The sequence below is a fragment of the Chiloscyllium plagiosum genome, unplaced genomic scaffold (genome assembly GCF_037043375.1).
Source record: "Chiloscyllium plagiosum isolate Xiang-an unplaced genomic scaffold, Cpla_swu_hap1 HiC_scaffold_5, whole genome shotgun sequence".
Classification (NCBI taxonomy): domain Eukaryota; kingdom Metazoa; phylum Chordata; class Chondrichthyes; order Orectolobiformes; family Hemiscylliidae; genus Chiloscyllium; species Chiloscyllium plagiosum.
The window spans coordinates 134935479-134961109 of record NW_028270143.1 but is presented as its reverse complement, the minus strand read 5'-3'; the positions used below and the strand labels follow the sequence as shown (position 1 = coordinate 134961109).

The 25631-nt window shown below is 44.4% G+C and overlaps 1 protein-coding gene across 1 annotated transcript in view; it reads left to right on the top strand.

The window, feature by feature from the left end:
- The window catches only part of LOC122550216 (protein FAM83H-like), a 115445-nt gene that overhangs the window by 21318 nt on the left and 68496 nt on the right, over window positions 1-25631 (top strand). Inside the window, exons 2-3 of the mRNA XM_087987737.1 lie at window positions 17088-17557; window positions 23596-23760. Of these exons, the coding sequence (XP_087843863.1) occupies window positions 17111-17557; window positions 23596-23760 (612 nt within the window). The 5' untranslated portion in view covers window positions 17088-17110. The remainder of the gene's footprint in view (window positions 1-17087; window positions 17558-23595; window positions 23761-25631) is intronic.

Sequence of the window (25631 nt, the reverse complement as noted above, 5' to 3'; positions counted from 1 at the left end):
ACACAGGCACAGGAAAGTACCCGTTTCCCTGTGTGTGTGTGTGTTTATATACACAGGCACAGGAAATTACCCGTTTCCCTGTGCGTGTGTGTGTTTATATACACAGGCACAGGAAAGTACCCCTTTCCCTGTGCGTGTGTGTATGCACAGGCACAGGAAAGTACCCGATTCCCTGTCGTGTGTGTATGCACAGGCACAGGAAAGTACCCGTTTCCCTGTGCGCGTGAGTATACACAGGCACAGGAAAGTACCCGTTTCCCTGTGTGTGTGTGTGTGTGTATGTGTATACAGAGGCACAGGAAAGTACCCGTTTCCCTGTGCGTGTGTGTATGCGCAGGCAGAGGAAAGTACCCGTTTCCCTGTGCGTGTGTGTGTACACATGCACAGGAAAGTACCCGTTTCCCTGTGTGTGTGTGTACACGCACAGGCAAGTACCCGTTTCCCCGTGTGTGTGTACACGCACAGGCAAGTACCCGTTTCCCCGTGTGTGTGTACACGCACAGGCAAGTACCCGTTTCCCCGTGTGTGTGTACACACAGGCAAGTACCCGTTTCCCCGTATGTGTCTGTGTGTACGCACAGGCAAGTACCCGTTTCCCCATGTGTGTGTTCGCGCAGGCAAGTACCTGTTTTACCATGTGTGTATTTGCACAGGCAAGTACCCATTTCCCCGTGTGTCTGTGTGTGTGTATGCACAGGCAAGTACCTGTTTTATCCTGTGTGTACGCACAGGCAAGTACCCATTTCCCGTGTGTGTGTGTGTACGCACAGGCAAGTACCCGTTTCCCCGTGTGTGTGTGTGTGTACGTGCAGGCAAGTACCTGTTTTACCATGTGTGTGTTTGCACAGGCAAGTACCCGTTTCCGTGTGTGTGTGTATATGCACAGGCAAGTACCCATTTTACATTTTACCATGTGTGTATGCACAGGCAAGTACCCGTTTCCCGTGTGTGTGTATCCGTCAGGCAAGTCCCCATACACCTGTGTGTGTATGTTTGTGTGTTTGTATACACACGCAGGAAGTACCCGTATCTCTGTGCGCGCACATGCAGGAAGTGCCCGTGTCCCTGTGTGTGTCAATAACTGGTGTGTGTGGTCAAATGAAGAACAGCAACATGTTACTGTTTTTTTTGCAGAGGGTGCCAGGGTAGACAAAGCAATTACAGGCTGGTGAGAACGAAATGAATTTGGGACAGGAGGAGGCCCAGTTCCTCAATCTTGCTCCACCATTCAATGCTCTCATGGCTCATCTGCCAATCTTTACTTCCACTTTCTTGCATTTTCATTGTAACCCTTGATTTCCCAACTGTGCAAGAATCCATTGATTGCAACCTTAAATATACAGAGCTGAAAAATGTGTTGCTGGAAAAGCACAGCAGGAGAATCGACGTTTCGGGCATAAGCCCTTCTTCAGGAAACGATTCTCCTGTTCCTTGGATGCTGCCTGACCTCCTGTGCTTTTCCAGCAACACATTTTTTAGCTCTGATCTCCAGCATCTGCAGTCCTCACTTTCTCCTACCTTAAATATACACCAGGACACTGCCCCACAGAAGTCTGTGGCAAGGAGTTTCAAAGACTGTCAAACCTGAGAAGAAATTCCTCCTTATCTCTGTTTTAAATTGGCACCCATTTATTCTGGGATTATTGCCTCTGGTCCTAGACTCTCCCATAGTGGTCAACAGCCTCTCAGTATTTATCCTGTCAAGCCCTTTGAGAATCTTATGTGTTTCAATCAGTCTGGGTAGTAGTGGGCAAATTATTAGAATATGTTCTGAAAGGTTAAAAAGAACTCTCTCACTTGGAAAAGCCCAGATTTGTTCCTTTTTAATTCATTCCTGGGATGGGGGTGGTGCTGCCTTGGCTAGCCCCTCCCTGATTGGCTGCCAGAAGGCAATAGAATCAGCTATGGGCTTGGAGTCACATGGAGGTCAGACCAAGTAAAGCTGGCAGAATTTCTTCCCCAAATGATATTAATGAACCAGGGTTTTTTTAAAATGAGAATTCAATGTGGTTCCTGATAGGCTATCATTGTTTTCCAAATTTTTCTTATTGAATTCAGCTTTCACTCCGGTGGGTTTTGAGTTGAAACTTTATTGCTGGAACAGCACAGCAGGTCAGGCAGCATCCAGGGAACAGGAGATTCGACGTTTCGGGCACAGGCCCTTCTTCAGGAATGACAAGATTTCTGTGGGACAGATTGGATGTAACGCCTAAAGATGTCAAAAAGACTGGATTGTGATCCCATGTCTAAAAGATCACGAGGACTGATGACATCCTGCTCTACAGCAAGCCACACCCTACAGATTGGGTGACAAAACTGCAGATGCATTGTATTCTTTAAAGGGAAAAAACAAAGGTGATGGAAAGACGGCAATCAGCATGGGGTTGCCTCGCCACATTTGGCCTGATTTTGAGAGGTCCAGAGTCAATGTTGATGATTGCTAGAGCAATTCTCCATATCTGCATATCACTATATCGATTCTTGTGCTGGTTATGCCTTGTCAGTGAAGTAGAGCATTCCTATGAAACCTTCCATAAGCCGAAATGGCGGAAAGCGAGGAAGCATTAATTTATATGGGAAAAATTGCCTTTTCTCATAAAAGCGAAAATCCTCTTCGGATTTCTTTTGGTTAGCAAAACCAGATACAAATATATATCTTTGGGCGGTGCGGTGGCTCAGTGGTTAGCACTGCTGCCTCACAGCGCCAGGGAGCTGAGTTCAATCCCAGCCTCGGGCGACTGTGTGGAGTTTGCACATTCTCCCCGTGTCTGCGCCGGTTTCCTCCTGGTGCTCCGGTTTCCTCCCACAGTCACAAAGATGTGCAGGTCAGGTGAACTGGCCATGCTAAGTGTTAGGTGCATTATTCAGAGGGAAATGGTTCTGGGTGGGTTACTCTTCAGAGAGTTGGTGTGGACTTATTGGGCCAAATGGCTGGCTTCCCCATTGTAGGGAATCTAATCTAATCTTTCATAAAGGGGAACTGGCATAAAGTGAAAGTTCAAAAAGCAGGGGATACCTATACTCAAGAGTGGTATTGAAGGAGTCTAGGATATTGGCTCAGAGGTATAATTTGGTGAGCATAACGATATGAGGCTGTTACTTGATCTGGCTTTCCCAATTTTGGCACAAGTCTTCCCTGTAATCATGAGGCTATTTTGCAAGATCAACTGAGTAAAGCATATCTTCATGTTTCCGGTCAAGCCAAGTGGTCTGTCTTTTGTAAAAAAAAAAAATTTGCTTATGGGAATCGCTGGCTGACCAGCGTTTATTGAACGTGCCTAGTTGCCCTTGAAGTGGTGCTGGTAATCTGTCTTCCTGAAGAAGGGCCTGTGCCCGAAACGTCGAATCTCCTGTTCCCTGGATGCTGCCTGACCTGCTGTGCTGTTCCAGCAATAAAGTTTCAACTTTGATCTCCAGCATCTGCAGACCTCACTTTCTCCTCGGTGGGTTTTGAACCCACATCCCAACCACATTAGCTCAGGTCTCTGGATTTCTAACCCACTGATGTTACCACTGCACCATCTTTTCCCCATCGGTTGTGTCTGACTAGCATCATTGAATGTTTTGAGAAAATAACAAGGCGGCTTGATAAGGCCAGTGTAGTTGATTGTGTCTACATGGATTGTAGCAAGGGATTTGACAAAGACTCATGTGGAAGCTGGCTCAGTGGTTAGCACTGCTGCCTCACAGCACCAGTGACCCGGGTTTGATTCCACCCACGGGTGACTGTCTGTGGAGTTTGCACATTCTCCCCGTGTCTGCGTGGGTTTACTCTGCGTGTTCAGGCTTCCCTTCCACAGCTGAAAATGTGTTGCTGGAAAAGCGCAGCAGGTCAGGCAGCATCCAGGGAACAGGAGAATCGACGTTTCGGGCATAAGCCCTTCCACAGTCCAAAGATATGCCGGTTTGGTGGATAATGGAAGTGAGAGACCCTCAGAAATGTCAATTAGCCATGAATGCTCTGCTATCAAATCGTGGGGTTTCTGTTGCACAGAAATTGAACTGGGCTTGTTTTTTAAATGCAGTGTCTACAAGTGCAGGTCAGAGGCTAGGAATACTGCAGCATATAACTCCCCACTAGACACCCAAAGCCTGTTCACTGCAGAAATTCACCCAAGATCCTTGAACAGCACCTTTCAAATACACAACCACTTCCATCTAGAAGGAAAAGGGCAGCACAAGTTCCCCTGTAGGTCAATCACCATTCCGACTTAAAAATATATCAGTATTCCTTCAGTGTTACTGAGTCAAAGTCCTGGAAATCCCTCCCTAACAGCATTGTGGGTCAACTTACAGCACGTGGGCTGCAGCGTTTCAAGAAGACAGATTACCAGCACCACTTCAAGGGCAACTAGGCACGTTCAATAAACGCTGGTCAGCCAGCGATTCCCATAAGCAAATTTTTTTTTTTACAAAAGACAGACCACTTGGCTTGACCGGAAACATGAAGATATGCTTTACTCAGTTGATCTTGCAAAATAGCCTCATGATTACAGGGAAGACTTGTGCCAAAATTGGGAAAGCCAGATCAAGTAACAGCCTCATATCGTTATGCTCACCAAATTATACCTCTGAGCCAATATCCTAGACTCCTTCAATACCACTCTTGAGTATAGGTATCCCCTGCTTTTTGAACTTTCACTTTATGCCAGTTCCCCTTTATGAAAGATTAGATTAGATTCCCTACAATGGGGAAGCCAGCCATTTGGCCCAATAAGTCCACACCAACTCTCTGAAGAGTAACCCACCCAGAACCATTTCCCTCTGAATAATGCACCTAACACTTAGCATGGCCAGTTCACCTGACCTGCACATCTTTGTGACTGTGGGAGGAAACCGGAGCACCAGGAGGAAACCGGCGCAGACACTGGGAGAATGTGCAAACTCCACACAGTCGCCCGAGGCTGGGATTGAACTCAGCTCCCTGGCGCTGTGAGGCAGCAGTGCTAACCACTGAGCCACCGCACCGCCCAAAGATATATATTTGTATCTGGTTTTGCTAACCAAAAGAAATCCGAAGAGGATTTTCGCTTTTATGAGAAAAGGCAATTTTTCCCATATAAATTAATGCTTCCTCGCTTTCCGCCATTTCGGCTTATGGAAGGTTTCATAGGAATGCTCTACTTCACTGACAAGGCATAACCAGCACAAGAATCGATATAGTGATATGCAGATATGGAGAATTGCTCTAGCAATCATCAACATTGACTCTGGACCTCTCAAAATCAGGCCAAATGTGGCGAGGCAACCCCATGCTGATTGCCGTCTTTCCATCACCTTTGTTTTTTCCCTTTAAAGAATACAATGCATCTGCAGTTTTGTCACCCAATCTGTAGGGTGTGGCTTGCTGTAGAGCAGGATGTCATCAGTCCTCGTGATCTTTTAGACATGGGATCACAATCCAGTCTTTTTGACATCTTTAGGCGTTACATCCAATCTGTCCCACAGAAATCTTGTCAGCCAATCACTGAATTTACAGATGTAGTGGTACACTTTTTAAATTAAAAATGCATTTTTGAAATTAAAGGGTAAAGAGCCTTTCAAGATTTAACCTGTCATCCTTATGGATAGAAAACAGGCAGGAGCACTAAGTGGGTCATTCTGTCATTGCCAGACACTGATGAGTGATGTGCCATAAGGTTCAGTTCTAGGGCCTCTGTTCACCATGTATATCAATGGTTTTGCTGTAGAGACCAAATTTAGGAAAGAAATTCCAGGGTTTTGATCCAGTGACACCAAAGGAATGATGATATATTTTTACATCATGATGATGAGGTTGAGCACTTGCAGGAGGGCGTGTTCCTATGTATCTGCAGCCCTTGTTTTCCTAAATAGCTCTGGGTTTGGAAGGTGCTGTCCAAGGATCTTTGAATTTCTCCAGTACATTTTGTAGATCGTACACAATGCTGCAAATGAGCATCAGTGGCGGGGTGAGTGGATATTTGAGGATATGGTGCCCATCAAGCAATGAAGACTTGTTCCTGGGAAGGCAGGCACTATTTAAGAAGGGTGGTAAGGACAAGCCAGGGAACTATAGAGCAGTGAGCCTGAAGTTGGTGGTGGGCAAGTTGTTGAAGGGAATTCTGAGGGACAGGATGTACACGTATTTGGAAAGGCAAGGACTGATTAGGGATAGTAAGCGGGAAATCATGTCTCTCAAACTTGATGGAGTTTTTTGAAGAAGTAACAAAAAGGATTGATGAGGGCAGAGCGGTAGATGTGATCTATATGGACTTCATTAAGGCTTTTGACAAGGTTCCCCATGGGAGACTGGTTAGCAAGGTTAGATCTCATGGAATACAGGGAGAACTAGCCATTTGGATACATTACTGGCTCAAAGGGAGAAGACAGAGGGTGGTGGTGGAGGGTTGTGACCAGTGGAGTGCCACAAGGATCAGTGCTTAAGGACTTATACACTTAATGGTAAGGTCCTAGGGAGTTTTGCCGAACAAAGAGACCTTGGAGTGCAGGTTCATAGCTCCTTGAAAGTGGAGTCGCAGGTAGATAGGATAATGAAAAAGGCGTTTGGTATGCTTTCCTTTATTGGTCAGAGTACTGAGTACAGGAGTTGGGAGGTCATGTTGCGGCTGTACAGGACATTGGTTAGGCCACTGTTGGAATATTGCATGCAATTCTGGTCTCCTTCCTAACGGAGAGATGTTGTGAAAGTTGAAAGGGTTCAGAAAAGTTTTACAAGGATGTTGCCAGGGTTGGAGGATTTGAGCTGTAGGGAGAGGTTGAACAGGCTGGGGCTGTTTTCCCTGGAGTGTCGGAGGCTGAGGACTGACCTTATAGAGGTTTACAAAATTATGAGGGGCATGGATAGGGTAAATAGACAAAGTCTTTTCCCTGGGGTGTGGGAGTCCAGAACTAGAGGGCATAGGTTTAGAGTGAGAGGGGGAAAGATAGAAAAGAGACCTATGGGGCAACTTTTTCACACAGAGGGTGGTACGTGTATGGAATGAGCTGCTAGAGGAAGTGGTGGAGACTGGTACAATTGTAACATTTAAGAGGCTTTTTGATGGGTATATGAATAGGAAGGGTTTGGAGGGATGTGGGCCGGGTGCTGGCAGGTGGGACTAGATTGGGTTGGGATATCTGGTCGGCATGGATGGGTTGGACCGAAGGGTCTGTTTCCATGCTGTACATCTCTATGACTCTATTTGACCCAAACCAGCAGAGAGTTTGCCTCCTGATACCTGTTAATTCCAGTTTTGCCAGGGCTCCTTAATGCCACAGACAATCGAATGCAGCCTTGATATCAGGGGTTATCACTCTCCCCTCTGGAATCCAGCTCTTCTGTCCATGTTTAAACCAAGGCTGTAGTGAGGTCAGGAGCTGAGTGGCCATGGGGGAACCCAAACCTGGCAGGTCACTGAGCAGGTGCTGCTTGATAGCACTATTACTGACACCATCCATCACTTTACTGAGGGAGAGTAGATGATGGAGCAGGAATTAGCCAGGTTGGATTTGTCCTGCTTTCGTGTGTGCAGGATGGACCTGGGCACCTTTTCCACATTGTTGGGTAGATGCCAGTGTTGTAACTGGAATAGAAGAGCTTGGCTAGGGCAGTGGCAGATTGTGGAGCACAAGTCATCAATACTATTGCCAGAATATTGTCAGAGCCCCTAGCTTTTCCAGAATCCAGTGGTTCAAACCATTTCTTGATATAACACAGAATGAATCAAAGTGACTGAAGACTGGTATCTGTGACACTGGGGACCACTGGAAGAGACCAAGATGGATCATTCACTTGGCACTTCTGGCTGTGATTGCTTCCCCCTTATCTTTTGCACTGATGTGTTGAGCTCTTCCATCATTGATATTTGTGGAGCCTCCTCCTCCAGTGAGTTGTTTAATTGTCCACCACCATTCATGACTGGATGTAGCAGGACTGCAGATCTGATCCATTGGTTGTAAGATCACTTAACTCTGTCTATCACTTGCTCCTTATGTCACCTGACGTGCAAGTAGTGCTGTTTGGTAGCTTCAACAGTTTGTCACCTCATTTTCAGGTATCCCTGGTGCTGCTCCTGGCATGCCCTCCTGCACTCTCCATTGAACCAGGGTTGATCCCCTGGCTTGATGGTAATGGTTGAGTGGGGGATATGCCGGGCCAAGAGGTTACAGATTGTGCTGGAGTACAGTTTTGCTGCTGTTGATGACCCACAGTGCCTCATGGATGCTCAGTTTTGAGTTACTAGATCTATTCAAGTCTGTCCCATTTAGCACGGCGATAGTGTTACACAACACGATGGAGGACATTCTTAATGTGAAGACAGGACTTTGTCTCCACAAGGACTGTGTGGTGGTCATGCTTACCGATACTGTCATGGACAGATGCATCTGCAGCTGGCAGATTGGTGAGGATGAGGTCAAGTATGTTTTTCTCTCATGTTAGTTCCCTCACCACCTGCGGCAGATCCAGTGTAGCAGCTATGTCCTTTAGGACCCGACCAGCTTGGTCAGTGGTGCTGCTGCTAAGACACTCTTGTTGGGAGGCACTGAAATCCGCCCCAACCAGAGTACATTTTGTGTTCTTGCCATCCTCAACACTTCCAAATGTTGTTCAACTTGGACCGATCCATCAGCTGAAGGATGGTACATGGTAACCAGCAGGGGGCTTCCTTGCCCATGTTTAACCTGAAACTGAGAGATGTTATGGGGTCTGGAGACAATGTTGAGGACTCCAAGGCAACTCTCTCCCAATGACATATCATTGTGCCGCTCCCTCTGCTGGGTCTATACTGCCGGTGCGCAGGACATATCAAGGGATGGCGAGGATGCTTTCTAGAACATTGTTGTAAGGTATGACTCTGTGAGCATGACTATGTCAGGCTGGTACTTGACTAATCTGAGAGACAGTGAGTCAAGAGTCCACACTTCGGGCAAAAGTTTCCCGATGAAGGGCTTTTGCCCGAAACATCGATTTTCCTGCTCCTCAAATGCTGCTAGACTTGCTGTGCTTTTCCAGCACCACTCTCTTGACTCTGATCTTCAGCATCTGCAGTCCTCACTTTCGCCTCATCTGAGAGAAAGCTGTCCCAATTTTGGCACTCACCACCAGATGTTGGAAAGGAGGACTTTGCAAGGTCGACAGAGATGTTTCTGCCATTATTGTTTCCGGTGCCAAGGTCAAGGCTGGGTGGTCCATCCAGTTTCATTACATCCCTGCTCCTGTATTCTAGCCCTGCCAAAATGAATGCGAACATTTGCCTTCCTTAATGCTAACTGAATGTGCATGTTGATCTTAAAAGAATCCTGGAATAAGCCTCGTAAGACCCTTTGTGCTTCAGATTTCTGAAGCCTTTCTGCATTTAGAAAATAGTCTACATCTCTATCCTTTCTACCAAAGTGCATAACCTCACACTTTCCCACATTTTATTCCATCTGCTACTTTTTTCCTCACTCTCGTAGCCTGTCCAAGTCCTTGTGCAGCCTGCCCTCTTCCTCAACGTTACCTGTCCTTCTTCGATCTTTGTGTCATCTGCAAACTTAGCAACAGTGGTGTTAGCACCTCCGTCCAGACCATTAATGTATAACATGAATAGTTGTAATCCCAATACTGACCCCTGTGAAACTCCACTAATCACCGGCTGCCATCCTGAAAAAAAGACCCCTTTATGCGGGTCCATTACTTTTCATCATTTACATAAATGATTTGGACATGAGCATAAGAGGTACAGTTAGTAAGTTTGCAGATGACACCTAAATTGGAGGTGTAGTGGACAGCGAAGAGGGTTACCTCAGATTACAACGGGATCTTGATCAGATGGGCCAATGGGCTGGAAAATGGCAGATAGAGTTTAATTTACATAAATGCGAGGTGCTGCATTTTGGAAAAGCAAATCTTAGAAGGACTTATACACTTAATGGTACGGTCCTAGGGAGTGTTACTGAACAAAGAGACCTTGGAGTGGAGGCTCATAGATCCTTGAAAGTGGAGTTGCAGGTAGATAGGATAGTGAAGAAGGTGTTTGCTATGCTTTCCTTTATTGGTCAGAGTATTGAGTACAGGAGTTGGGAGGTCATGTTGCGGCTGTACAGGACATTGGTTAGGCCACTGTTGGAACATTGCGTGCAATTCTGGTCTCCTTCCTATCGGAAAGATGTTGTGAAACTTGAAAGGTTCAGAAAAGATTTACAAGGATGTTGCCAGGGTTGGAGGATTTGAGCTATAGGGAGAGGCTGAATAGGCTGGGGCTGTTTTCCCTGGAGTGTCAGAGACTGAGGGGTGACCTTATAAAGGTTTACAAAATTAAGATGGGCATGGATAGGATAAATAGACAAAGTCTTTTGCCTGGTGTGGGGCAAGTCCAGAACTAGAGGGCATAGGTTTAGGGTGAGAGGGAAAAGATATAAGAGATACCTAAGCGGCAACTTTTTCACACAGAGGGTGGTACGTGAATGGAATGAGCTGCCAGAGGAAGTGGTGGAGGCTGGTACAATTGCAATATTTAAAAGGCATTTGATGGTTGTATGAATAGGAAGGGTTTGGAGGGATATGGGCCGGGTGTTGGCAGGTGGGACTAGATTGGATTGGGATATCTGGTCGGCATGGATGGGTTGGACCGAAAGGTCTGTTTCGTGCTGTATACTTCTATGACTCTATGACCAGGGTCAGGCTAACTGGCCTATAATTTCCTGTAACAAAAATAGAAATTGCTGGAAAAGCTCAGGTCTGGCAGCATCTGTGGAGAGAAAGTGGGGTTAACGTTTCTGTTCGAGTGACCCTTCCTCAGAACCTTGCTGCCAGTCCTGCTGAGCTTTTCCAGCAATTTCTATTTTTGTTTGAGTTACAGCTCCACAGTTCCTTCAGTTTTCTAGTTTCCTGTCTTCTGCCTCCCTTCCTTCTTAAACAGGGTGGTAGATTTGCCATTTTTCAGTCCTCTGGGTCCTTCCTTAACTCCAGTGATTCCTGAAAGATTACTACCAATGCCTCTGCAATCTCCTGCATAGATTCAGATTTTCCCCCATGACAATTCTTCAGCTTCATTTTCCAGCGATCCAATGTACACTTTTACCTTTTACACATCCAAAAAAAATTCTTTCAATCTTCTATATTACTAGCTAACTTACTCTTCTATTTAATCTTCTCCTCCCGTATTACTTTCTGATATGTCCTCTGCTGTTTTTAAAAGCTTCCCACTAATCTTTACCACATTGTATGCTGCTTCTTTTGCTTTTATGCTGTCTCTGACTTCCCATGTTAGCCACAGTTGCCTTGTCCTCCCCTTATTATGTGTCTTCTTCCTTGGGATGAATTTCTGCTGTGCCTCCTGAATTACTCCCAGAAACTCCTGCCATTGCTGCTCCACTGTCTTCACTGCTAGACCAACCTTACAATTGTCCAGGTCTTTTTGAAAATGGACTGGCCTACTTCAGTATCTGAGGAGTCATGTATGGTCATGAACATAGTTCAGTGATGAGTGCAGTTTGGCATTGTAGGACAACCTACAGCATGTCGACTGCAGCAGTTCTAAAAGGCAGCTCACCACCATCCTCTCAAGGGCAAGTAGGGATGGACAACAAATGCTGACCTAGCCAGCAATGCCCACTTGTTCCACAGGAAAATGAATTAAAATAAGAACATCCCCATTTCTGACCTTATGATGGAGGGAAGGTCATATGATGAAGCAGCTGAAGATGATTGAACCTAGGTCACTACCCTGAGGAATTCCTGCAGAGCTGCCCTTGGGCCAAGGTGATCGACCTCCAGTAACACAAGAACTAGGGACAGGAACAGACCACACACCCATCACATCTCCACTGCTACTCAATCACATTTGATGTGGAGGCCTGAACTCCACTTTCCTGCTCATGCTTCATAACCTTCATAAGTATGACGATAACTAAATGAAGTACTTTTTCCTGATCTTAATTTTCTAGAATAAGGAGCTGATCAGTCAAATATGCCACCTCAATTTAAATTTCCTAAGCAGCAGAAACTTTCTCTCTACTGTACCAAACCATTTCCAAATGTTGTATATCTCAAGAAGATTACCCATCAATCTTCAGAACTCCAGAGAATACAGGCCAATTTATGCCACCTCTCATCATAGTCACAGCAATAAAAGGGTTGCCCTGAAAACACACAGCAATATCTCCAAAGCATATGCTTTCTTAATGTGGAGAGCAAATCCTTCACATGCGCACTGTACTCAAGATGTTGCCTCACCAAGTTCCTATACAATTATTGCTAGTTCCTTTATTCTCCTTCTCCAATCCCCTTATAAAACAGGCCAGTGTGTAATTTGCCTTCCAAATTGCTTGCTGCACCTGCATGCTCAAGGTACACCAAAACCTCTTTGAACTTTGAGTTCTACACCTTTTGAAAAATATTCAATTTTTCTATTCTTATGAACATACTGAATAACTTCACATTTCCTCACAGTGTTAGCATGTGGGGGATTACCATTGGCTAGAAATTAAATAGGACTAGACATACAAATACTGTAGCTACAAGAGCAGATCGGAGGAGTTACACAGGAAAGGGCCTTTCAGCTCAACAAGGCTACTCCTCCATTTAGTATGATAATGGCTGACCAAACAATTCATTGCCTTTTACCCAAAGTATATCTATAACCTTTATGCCATAACATCAAATGTATTAACCTCTACTTTAACATACACAAAGATCAAACTTCCACAGCGCTCTGTGAGAGGGAATTCCAAAATTTCACAACCTTCCAAGTAAAATTTCTCCTCATCTCAGTCCTAAATGGCATCCCCTTTATTTTTAAATTGTGTCCCCGGTTGTAGACTCTGCAACCTCCCTCACCTCTATCCAAGGCCCTAAAGGAGCCTTCCACATCCATCAAAGTTTTACCTGCACATCCACTAATATCATTTATTGTATCCGTTGCTCCCGATGCGGTCTCCTCTACATTGGGGAGACTGGGCGCCTCCTAGCAGAGCGCTTTAGGGAACATCTCCGAGACACCCGCACCAATCAACCAAACCGCCCCGTGGGCCCAACATTTCAACTCCCCCTCCCACTCTGCCGAGGACATGGAGGTCCTGGGCCTCCTTCACCGCCGCTCCCTCACCACCAGACGCCTGGAGGAAGAACGCCTCATCTTCCGCCTTGGAACAGTTCAACCCCAGGGCATCAATGTGGACTTCAACAGCTTCCTCATTTCCCCTTCCCCCACCTCATCCTCGTTTCAAACTTCCAGCCCGCACTGTCCCCTTGACCTGTCCGGACTTGTCCGACCTGCCTAGCTCCTTTTCCACCTATCCACTCCACCTTCTCCTCCCTGACCTATCACCTTCATCTCCTCCCCCACTCACCTATTGTACTCTATGCTACTTTCTCCCCACCCCCACCCTCCTCTAGCTTATAGAACATAGAACAATACAGCACAGAACAGGCCCTTCGGCCCACGATGTTGTGCCGAACATTTGTCCTAGCTTAAGCACCCATCCATGTACCTATCCAATTGCCGCTTAAAGGTCACCAAAAATTCTGACTCTACCACTCCCACAGGCAGCGCATTCCATGCTCCCACCACTCTCTGGGTAAAGAACCCACCCCTGACATCTCCCCTATACCTTCCACCCTTCACCTTAAATTTATGTCCCCTTGTAACACTCTGTTGCACCCATGGAAAAAGTTTCTGACTGTCTACTCTATCTATTCCTCTGATCATCTTATAAACCTCTATCAAGTCACCCCTCATCCTTCGCTGTTCCAACGAGAAAAGACCTAGCACTCTCAACCTATCCTCGTATGACCTATTCTCCATTCCAGGCAACATCCTGGCAAATCTTCTCTGCACCCTCTCCAAAGTTTCCACATCTTTCCTATAGTGAGGCAACCAGAACTGCACACAGTACTCCAAATGTGGCCTACCAAAGTCCTGTACAGCTGTAACATCACTTCACGACTCTTGAATTCACTCCCTTTGCTATTGAACGCTAATACACCATAGGCATTCTTACAAGCTCTATCCACCTGAGTGGCAACTTTCAAAGATCTATGAACATAGACCCCAAGATCCCTCTGTTCCTCCACCTTACTAAGAACCCTGCCGTTAACCATGTATTCCGCATTCTTATTTGTCTTTCCAAAATGGACAACCCACACTTGACAGGATTGAACTCCATCTGCCACTCCTCAGCCCAGCTCTGCATCATATCTAAGTCTCTTTGCAGCCGACAAGAGCCCTCCTCACTATCCACAACTCCACCAATCTTCGTATCATCTGCAAATTACTGACCCACCCTTCGACTCCCTCATCCAAGTCATTAATAAAAATTACAAACAGCAGAGGACCCAGAACTGATCCCTGCAGAACTCCACTTGTAACCATTTGCCATCTACCACCACTCTCTGACTTCGACCGGGTATCCAGTTTTCTATCCAATTGGCCAAATTTCCCTCTATCCCATGCCTCCTGACTTTCCGCATAAGCCAACCACGGGGAACCTTATCAAATGCCTTACTAAAATCCATGTATATGACATCCACTGCTCTACCCTCATCCACATGCTTGGTCACCTCCTCAAAAACTCCACGCTTCAGGCTCTCTGCCTTTATTCTTGATGAAAGGGCTTTTGCCCGAAACGTCGATTTTGTTGCTCGTCGGATGCTGCCTGAATTGCTGTGCTCTTCCAGCACCACTGATCCAGAATCTGGTTTCCAGCATCTGCAGTCATTGTTTTTACCTTGTATACCCTTGAGTTTAGAAGACTGAGAGGTGATCTGATTGAGACGTATAAGATTATGAAAGGATTGGACACTCTGCCAGCAGAAAACATGTTTCCGCTGATGGATGAGTGCCGAACCAGAGGACACAGCTTAAAAATACGGGGTAGACCATTTAGGACAGAGATGTGGAGAAACGTCTTCACCCAGAGACTGGTGGCTGTTTGGAATGCTCTGCCCCAGAGGGCAGTGGAGGCCCAGTCTCTGGATTCATTTAAGAAAGAGTTGGATAGAGATCTCAAAGATAGTGGAATCAAGGGTTATGGAGATAAGGCAGGAACAGGATACTGATTAGGAATGATCAGCCATGATCATGTTGAGTGGCAGTGCAGGCTCGAAGGGCTGAGTGGCCTACTCCTGCACCTATTGTCTATTGTCTTAACTGTCCTCTTCTGAAAATTCGCAGTATTGTAAAGAGTATCACTGTTAACTTGTGCTCCCTATTACCAAGTGCAAGGCATTTGCGTTTAAGGAGAAAAGCAGTGATCACTATATTGAATCCTGAGATAGTTCACAGCTTTTACAGATGCACCATAGAAATCATTCTATCCGGCTGTATAACAGCCTGGTATGGCAACTGCTCTGCCCAGGACCATAAGAAACTACAAAAGATTGTGTGCACAGCGCAGACTATTACGGAAGCCAACCTCCCATCCACGGACTCCATTTACACTTCTTGTTGCTGCAACATCATCAAAGACCCTCCTGCCCTGATAATGCTCGTTCCATCAGGCAGAAAATACAGAGGCTCGAACACATGCACTGACAGGTTCAAGCAGCCTCTTCTCTACTCTTGTTAGACTGCTGAATGGACTCTAATTTCAAATTGAATGTTGATCTTGCTTTGTGCACTTCCTGTGCAGCTGTAACCTTGTATGCCTCGCTCTGTCTAAGCACCCTGTGATCTGTGTGCCTTGTTTGCTATGAGTTGACTGTACTGCTCACAAAACTTTTCCCTGGACTTTGGGATATGTGACTACAATAAATCAAATCTGCACACTTCCCTCGACAAGAAAACTAAGCTATGCAATCTATCCCTTAGCCAATCAAATACCCGACTTACCATCTCCTCCTTTAACATTTACATCTCTTTTCCAAAGAGGACGCTTTCGAGAAAGGCATTTGATAAACCACATACACCATGCCTACTGCACTACCTACATAAATCCTATGTCAGCAATTGTGATTCTTAGTTTCCTAAATATTTGCAGCATAGAAGGAAGCCATTACTTCGCTGCTGCTCATCAAAAATCTAATTAACACCAAACCTATTTTGTGATCCCTGGAGGCTTTGGCAAAACAAGCGAATGTGTAAATTCTGCTTCAATGTTCACTAGAATTTCTGACCCAACCACCCTTGCAGCAGTAAGTTCCAAACTCCCAACATCTTCTGGATGAAAAAAACTTGCACTTCTAATCGCAGCCTTCTACCTCATACCTTAATTCTATGCCCCTTGTTACTGATCTCTCTACAAACAGAAAAAGTACTTTCCTATTCTGCCTATCTCTGCCCCTTATAATCTTACATACCTCTAGTAAGACCCATCTCAGTCTTGCCTGCTCCAAGGAAAACAACCACTGTCTATCCACAGCGTTTAGGGAAGGTGATGGCCTCGTGGTATTATCATTCGACTGTTAATCGAGAGACTCAGGCAATGTTCTGGGATGGGTTTGAATCCTGCCATGACAGATGGAATAAAATTTGAATAAAATCTGGAATTAAAAGTCTGAAGGCCATGAATCAATGGTTCGAAAAACCCATTTGGTTCATTGATGTCCTTTAGGGAACGTCATCTGGCCTACATGTGACTCCAGACCCACAACAATACTGACTCCTAATTGTCCTTTGGACTAAAACTGCTGGCCTAGCCAGTGGCTCCCATATCTGATGAATGAATAAAAATAATTTCTGCCTTCTGCCCACATGGCTTCTTTTGATGATCATCCAAGGTAGTGAGAATTCATCCTTTGATCAATATTGTAACACCTCCTTCCTCTTCCATCCCCTCTATCTCATCTGAATACCCTATAATGTGGAGTGTTGAGCTAGCAATGATCCCTCTGAAAATCTGGTTTATATTTTCCCCAACAGCATTCACAAACCTCTCTGCAGGGATGGTGATCTCCTTCCAGAATCAACATATCCAACTCTTATTTTAATTAAAATGCTTTTAGTTGTTTGTTCATTTCTCTATCCTAATATAATACACTTATGGTTTCCTTTAGGATTCATAATGATGTCCAAAATCTCCTATTTTCTGTTAGAGCTCTCAGCCCTCTCACCCTATGTCTAAATTAATGACAAAGAATGGCAGCAATGTTTCAGTAAGTGTTACTGTTTCAGCTCTGTGTGATTAATACCGATTTGTGTATGCAGGTTGCAGCAGCAGTGATTGTGACATGGCACACCGTTCTCAGTGTTCGACTTTGGGTGATGTAGATAATGATCCCAGTTATGTCCCACCTCACTATAAGGAGTATTACCGCATTGCTGTTGATATCCTCGCTGAGGAGGGAATCGATGCTTACTACCATTTCCTGGCAGAAGAGAAAGAGGTGGATTTTCTCAGCAGCACTGAGATTGAGCACATTAATAAGCACCTGAAGAAACCTCTGGTACCTTTGGATGAGCTTCAGTTTGTTGGAGGCGACTATGATGAATCGGACTCATCAGGCACCTATTGGCCAGTTCAAACTGACATTGCTGCGCCAGCACTGGATCTAGGCTGGCCGAATATTCACATGTGCAGGGGACCCTCTGATGTTACTATTTTTGTGCATCCACCAGCGCCTGACACGCTCAGCATCAAGGAGGAATTCAGGAGACTTATCAGATCAGCTACCCAGGTAAGGAGATTCATGACCTGAATAAGGACAATTACATAACAAGGTAATATCTGGAGCCTGATTCATCCATACGAATTCTCTCTGAGCCATTGAGAAAGTAGTTTGCACACTGAAACCTAGAAACTTCTCATGAACTTTTTTTTAACAATCATGCATTATGGTATTAACTGGCCTTTAGAATTTAAATTAATGCAAAGCAGGAGGTTGTTATTCAGTGCAACATGCAGATACTGACTGGCTGTGAGAGAGCAATCTAATTGGTCACTGCCCTTTCACTAGTGTGCCACACCATTGCCTCTAATTTAAACCAAACAATGTTTGTACAATTAGCTGTCCATATACAATTATAGATCCATTTTGTCACTTGTCCTTTCGTCTAATTGGCTATAATTTTGCCAACAAGTCTATCATATAATTTAGTAAATCCTTTTACAAACTCAAATTTCAAAATCCTTTTTCGAACCCTTTACAACTTTATCACAGCATTTTTGTTAGTCAGTGTGATAATTCTTAGGTGAAATTCCCCAATTCATTACAGCTCCAAATATCCAAATAATTAAGCCATTGGATGAGGATGGATGAACTGGCTTCCCTGCTTTATTGGCACAATTACTTGGTTGGTTGCAACAAGGTTAATTTAAAAATGGATCTCTGTGATTGGTGAGGCATTGATAAAGGGATTGATTATGAGAGCGAAAAATCAGAGTGCAAGAGTAAGCTTATGGGGAACATGCAAACTGATTGTAAAACCTTCTATCAGTATGTGAAGAGAAAAGATTAGTTAGGACAAATATAGGAGCACAGAATGAATGCAGTAAGAAACAGGGAAAGTTCTGATGAAGCGTCACTGGACTCAAAATATTAACTTTCTTCCCACAGATGCTGCCAGACTTGCTGAGTTTCTCCAGCAATTACTATTTTTGTTACAGAGAAAGTGATTAGATTAGATTAGATTAGATTACTTACAGTGTGGAAACAGGCCCTTCGGCCCAACAAGTCCACACCGACCCGCCGAAGCGCAACCCACCCATACCCCTACATTTACCCCTTACCTAACACTACGGGCAATTTAGCATGGCCAATTCACCTGACCCTGCACATCTTTGGACTGTGGGAGGAAACCGGAGCACCCGGAGGAAACCCACGCAGACACGGGGAGAATTTGCAAACTTCACACAGTCAGTCGCCTGAGGCGGGAATTGAACCCGGGTCTCTGGCGCTGTGAGGCAGCAGTGCTAATGGGGAACAAAGAATGGCAGATCAATTAAATATATATTTTGATTCTGGAAGACAAGAACGAACAAGAATAAATGGTCTTTTTCCAAATAGCAGCCAGTGACTAGTTGGGTACTGCAGGGATCAGTATTTGGACTCCAGCTATTCACAATATATATTAATGGTTTGTATGGGGGAGCTAAATGTAACATCTCCAAGTTTGCAGATAACACAAAACTGAATGGGAGATTGAGCTGAAAGGAGGATCCAGAGATGGCTGTGAGATGTGGACAAGTTGAGCGAGTGGGTGATTGACAGATACAGTTTAAATGGATAAATGTGAGATTACCCATTTTGTTTGAGGACAAAACATTGAATATTTTCAAAAAGGAGTTAGAGTCAGGCGAAAGAGAACAAAGGACTTGGGGAGAAAGCAGGAACAGGCTACTGAATTGGATGGTCATCATCATGATTGTATAGAATGGCAGCCCAGGCTTGATGACCTAATGGTCTGTTCTGACTCCTATTTTCCATATATCTATGGATACTTTTCCTTGTCGACCTAAATAAACAGGCGTTTTACACGGATGCAATTTAACCAGGCTTTCTTGAGTTAAAAAAGAGTGAGATGGAAATGAGTTGCTGGAGAAGCGCAGCAGGTCAGGCAGCATCTAGGGAACAGGAGAATCGACGTTTCTGGCATTAGCCCTTCTTCAGGAAAAAGAGTGAGTTTATTTTTTAAAATTAGTGAGAAGAAAAAGTAATGGCACATACATCCATCAAGATTAGAAATAAAAGGGGATTCCAAAAGGACAAAAAATTGTTTTAAAAAAAATGGAAAAAATGGATCAGTCTCTGAATTATGCAGAGAGAGCTGAATGTTACAGCCGCTATTTTGAAGTGTACTGGTATCATTGCCATCAGTTGAACAGTCAGTTAAACATTCCTTCATTTTGCTGACCATAAGACAGAGGAGAAGTAGGCCATTCAGCCCATCGAGTCTGCTCTGCCCATCAAAGAAGTCATGGCTAATCTGATGATCCTCAAATCCACTTCCCTGCCTTGCCTTATTCCCATAACCCTTGATTCCATAACTCATTTAAAAATGTCTATCTCAGCCTTGAATATAATTAACGACCCAATGTCCACAACCCTCTGTGACAAAGAATTCCACAGTTTCACTACCCTCTGAGAGAAGAAATTCCTCCTCATCTCTGTGGGATTACTTATTCGGAGATTATACCCTTTGGTCCTGGACTTTCCCATGATGAAGGGCTTTTGCCCGAAACGTCGATTTCGAAGCTTTTCGGATGCTGCCTGAATTGCTGTGCTCTTCCAGCACCACTGATCCAGAATTTCCCATAATCTTTCTACATCTACTTCGTTACGTCCCCCAGAATCTTGTATGTTTCAAGCAGATTGCCTTATTCTTCTATTCTTCTTCAATGTGTACAGGGTCTACTTGTCAAAGAGTATTAGAATTATACTCTATGTACTATGTACTCTAAATGCTTACCCTCCCCTCATAAGAAAATCCCTCTATACCAGGGATCAACCTTGTGAAAAGTTTCTGGACTATTCCAACGCTAGTACATTTTTCCTTAGATGAGGATCCCAGAATGCTTCACAGTATTCAGCTGTGGTGTGACTAGTGTCTTATATAGCTTCATACTTTTAGACCCCTATTTCCTTTGAAATTTTTCCAATCCTTTGACTTAACACGAATCTTTGCCACATTGTACGTGCTTTTTTTTTACACTTTAATTCTATCCCTGACTACCCTGGTTACCCTGATCTCATTCAGTGGTAGAACAGACTTGGTGAGCCAAATGGGCTGCTTCTTCAGACTTCTCCCAAAGTGAATTCTCTGAAATTGTTCCACACCCTGCTGTTTAACTGACTGCCAGGATGTTGCTGTGTTCATCGCTATCTCCTTACTTGGAGTCATAGAGCTGTACAGCACAGAAACAGACCCTTTGATCTGACACAGATATCCTAAATTAATCTAGTCCCTTTTGCCAGCATTTGGCCCATGACCCTCTAACGCTGTCCTATTCATATAGCCAATCAGTTGCCTTTTTAAATGATATAATTGTACAGTCCTCCCCCACTTCCTCTGGCAGCTCATTCCATGCACGAACCACTCTCTGCATGAAAAAGTTGTCCTATCGGTCCCTTTTGAATCTTTCCCCTTTCACGTTAAACCTATGGCCTCGAGTTTTGGATTCCCCTGCCTGAGGAAAAAGACGATGGCTATTCACCCTATCCATGCCCCTCATCATTAAACCTCTATAAGGTCACCTCTTAGCCCCTGATGCTTTAGAAAAAATCGGTCCCAGCTTATTAACATCTCCCTATAGCTCAAATCCTCCAATCCTGGCAACATCCTTGTAAATCTTTTCTGAATATTTTCAAGTTTCACAATATCCTTTCTATACCAGGGAGACCAGAAATGAATACGGTTGAACATTTGCAATCCTCTGTTTTTTTGTGTTTATTCAGTCTGTTGTACAATTTAACCCTTCACCAACCAGAACTGTGGTTTTGTCAACATCCTGCTGTGGAATACAGTCATAGAGATGTACAGCATGGAAACAGACCCTTGGGTCCAACCCGTCCATGCTGACCAGATATCCCAACCCAATCTAGTCCCACCTGCCAGCACCCGGCCCATATCCCTCCAAACCCTTCCTATCCATATACCCATCCAAATGCCTCTTAAATATTGCAATTGTACCAGCCTCCACCACTTCCTCTGGCAGCTCATTCCATACACCTATCATCCTCTGCGTGAAAGAGTTGCCCCTTAGGTCTCTTTTATATCTTTCCCATCTCACCCTAAACCTATGCCCTCTAGTTCTGGACTCCCTGACCCCAGGGAAAAGACTTTGCCTACTTACCCTATCCATGCCCTCATAATTTTGTAAACCTCTATAAGGTCACCCCTCAGCCTCCAACGCTCCAGGGAAAACAGCCCCAGCCTGTTCAGCCTCTCCATATAGCTCAAATGCTCTAACCCTGGCAACATCCTTGTAAATCTTTTCTGAACCCTTTCAACTTTCACAACATCTTTCCAATTGGTAGGGGACCAGAATTGCACGCAATATTCCCACAGTGGCCTAATCAATGTCCTGTACAGCTGCAACATGACCTCCCAACTCCTGTACTCAGTACTCTGACCAATAAAGGAAAGATATCAAACGCCTTCTTCACTATCCTATCTGCCTACGACTCCACTTTCAAGGAGTGATGAACCTCCACTCCAAGGTCTCTTTGTTCAGCAACACTCCCTAGGACCTTACCATTAAGTGTATAAGTCCTTCTAAGATTTTCTTTCCCAAAATGCAGCACCTCGCATTTATCTGAATTAAACTTCATCTGCCACTCCTCAGCCCATTGGCCCATCTGGTCAAGATCCTGTTGTAATCTGAGGTAACCTTCTTTGCTGGCCAATACACCTCCAATTTTGGTGTCATCTGCAAACTTCCTAACTGGACCTCTTATCCTCACATCCAAATCATTTATGTAAATGACAAAAAGTAGGGGACCCAACACCGATCCTTGTGGCATTCCACTGGTCACAGGCCTCCAGTCTGAAAAACAACCCTCCACCACCCTCATTCTTCTACCTTTTGAGCCAGTTCTGTATCCAAATGGCTAGTTCTGCTTGTATTCCATGAGATCGAGCCTTGCTAATCAGTCTCCCATGGGGAACCTTGTCGAACGCCTTACCGAAGTCCATATAGATCACATCTACCGCTCTGCCCTGATCAATCCTCTTTGTTACTTCCTCAAGAAACTCAATCAAGTTTGTGAGACATGATTTCCCATGCACAAAGCCATGTTGATTATCCCTAATCAGTCCTTGCCTTTCCAAATACGTGTACATTCTGTCCCTCAGGATTCCCTCCAACAACTTGCCCACTACCGACATCAGGCTCATTGGCCGATAGTTCCCTGGCTTGTCCTTACCACCCTTCTTAAACAGTGGCACCATGTTAGCCAACCTCCAGTCTTCTGGCACCTCCCATGTGACTATCGATGATACAAATATCTCAGCAAGAGGCCCAGCAATCACTTCCCTAGCTTCCCAGAGAGTTCTAGGGTACACCTGATCAGGTCCTGAGGATTTTTCCTCTTTTATGCGTTTCACGACATCCAGCACTTCCTCCTGTGATATATGGACATTTTTGCAAGATGTCACCATCTATTTCCCTACAGCCTATATCTTCCATATCCTTTTCCACAGTAAATACTGTGCAAAATACTTATTTAGTATCTCCCCCATTTTCTGTGGCTCCACACAAAGGCTGCCTTGCTGATCTTTGAGGGGCCCTATTCTCTCTCTAGTTACCCTTTTGTCCTTAATGTATTTGTAAAAACTGTTTGGATTCTCCCTAACTCTATTTGCTAAAGCTATCTCATGTCCCCTTTTTGCCCTCCTGATTTCCCTCTTAAGTATACTCCTACTTCCTTTATACTCTTCTAAGGATTCACTTGATCTATCCTGTCTATACCTTACATATGCTTCCTTCTTTTTCTTAACCAAACCCTCAATTTCTTTAGTCATCCAGCATTCCCTATACCTACCAGTCTTTCCTTTCACCCCGACAGGAATATACTTTCTCTGGAATCTCGTTATCTCATTTCTGAAGGCTTCCTATTTTCCAGCCGTCCCTTTACCTGCGAACATCTGCCCCCAGTCAGCTTTTGAAAGTTCTTGCCTAATATCGTCAAAATTGGCCTTTTTCGAATGTTGTACTGATGTTTTGTTTTGATTTATCCCCCTCTCCCTCCACCCCACCCTCCCAACCCGACTGCAGGTTATCGCAATTGTAATGGATATTTTCACTGATCTTGATCTGTTTGCTGAGGTGCTGGAGGCTGCAAGTCGTGGGGTTCCTGTCTACCTCCTATTGGATGAACTGTTGTCTCATCACTTTCTGGACATGGTCAAGAAATGCCAAGTGAATCTGAGTCACATGCATGTAAGAATCTTTTCATCCGGTTGACTATGAAGCTCAGGAGGAGCTGTTTTCAAGTTTGAGCAGCTGGATGGTTGCTAGTATAGATATTGGTACTTCATCTTGTGATTCAAAGCTCAAGTGAATCTGATATGACATGACAGTCCCCTAATTGAGAGTTAAATGTGAGGCTTTATGTGAAGGTTTTGTGTTCATGCAATGTCAGTGAATGTTCTAGTGAAAGCATACACATCCTCTAGATTTGATGAATTTGGCTGGGTCAATTGTTGAGACTTGCCTCTTGAATTGGCTGGCCATGGAATCAGTTCTGTCTATTCAACAGGTTTGGAGTCCAATGCAGGACTATCAGAGTGCTAGCTTGACAGAGCTTGTCTCTGGATTTTGAAAATTTCATTACACTGTTTTTGAAATGTCAGAGAGTGGACCCAATTTCTTTGGTACACAGCGTTCCCTCGAACAAAACCATCAGTATCAAATTAACAGGAATTGGTGATATGATTACTCTGTCATGATTTGGAGGTGCCAGTGTTGAACTGGGATGTACAAAGTTAAAAATCTCACAATACCAGGTTACAGCCCAACAGGTTTGTTTGGAAGCACTAGCTTTTGGAGTGCTGCTCCTTCATCAGGTGGTTTCAATTGTGCCCATCCCCTGCAGTTTCTTTCCCCATCCTATGCATCCTAAATCTTGTCTAATCACATTGTAATTGCCTTTCCCCAGGCTATAACTCTTGCCCTGCAGTATATACCTATCCCTTTCCATCACTAAAATAAACATAACCAAATTGTGGTCACTATCACAAGTACTCACCTACCTCCAAATCTAACACCTGGTCTGGTTCATCACCCAGCACCAAATCTAAGTGGCCTCACCCCTTGACGGCCTGTCTACATATTGTGTCGGAAACCCTCCTGTATACATTGGACAAAAACTCACCCATCTAAAGTACTTGAACTATAGTATTCCCAGTCTATATTTGGAAAGTTAAAGTCCCCCACAACAACTGCCCTGTCACTCTCGCTCCTATCAAGGATCATCTTTGCTATCCTATCCTCTACATCTCTGGAACTATTTGGAGGCCTGTAGAAAAATCCCAACAGAATAACCTCTCCTTTCCTGTTTCTAATCTCAGTAGACAAGTCCTTAAACATCCTTTCCGCAACTGTAATAGTGTCCATGACTAACAATGCCACACCACCCCCTCTTTTATCATTTTGTTTGTTTTACTGAAACATCTAAATCCCAGAACCTGTAATAACCATTCCTATCCCCGCTCTATCCATGTCTCTGAAATGGCCACAACATCGAAATCCCAGATATCAACCCATGCTGCAAGTTCACCCACCTTATTCCGGATGTTCCTGGTGTTGAAGTAGCTTGCCAGTGCCCTCTTGTGACCTTGAAACCTTAGTTCTGACCTCACTACTCTCAACCTCCTGTATACTCAAAATACAGTTTTGATTCCCACCCCCCTGGAAGCGGTTGAGATATCAAGAATGGGTAAATTGGTTACGCCATTATTCATCAAAGTTTATAAGAATGAGGATTATCTTGAAACATTTAAAATGTTGAGGGGCCTTGACAGGGTAGATGTTGATAAGTTGTTTCAATCACTTGGGGAATCTCAAACTGCAGGATATTAATTCAAAGCTGGGATGTGAAGGAATTTTGTCTCTGAATGTAGTGAATATCTCTAATCCTTTGCTGCAGGGAGCAGTGAAATCTAGATCACTTAAAAATATTTAAAGAGGAAAGGGTGAGATTTTCAATGATCTTGCCTCCACAAGGGTTATTCAAGATTTAAAGACTATAAGGAACTGGCATGAAAGAGATGTTGAGGCCTGGACAAACCAGCCATGATCTTCTGGAATAC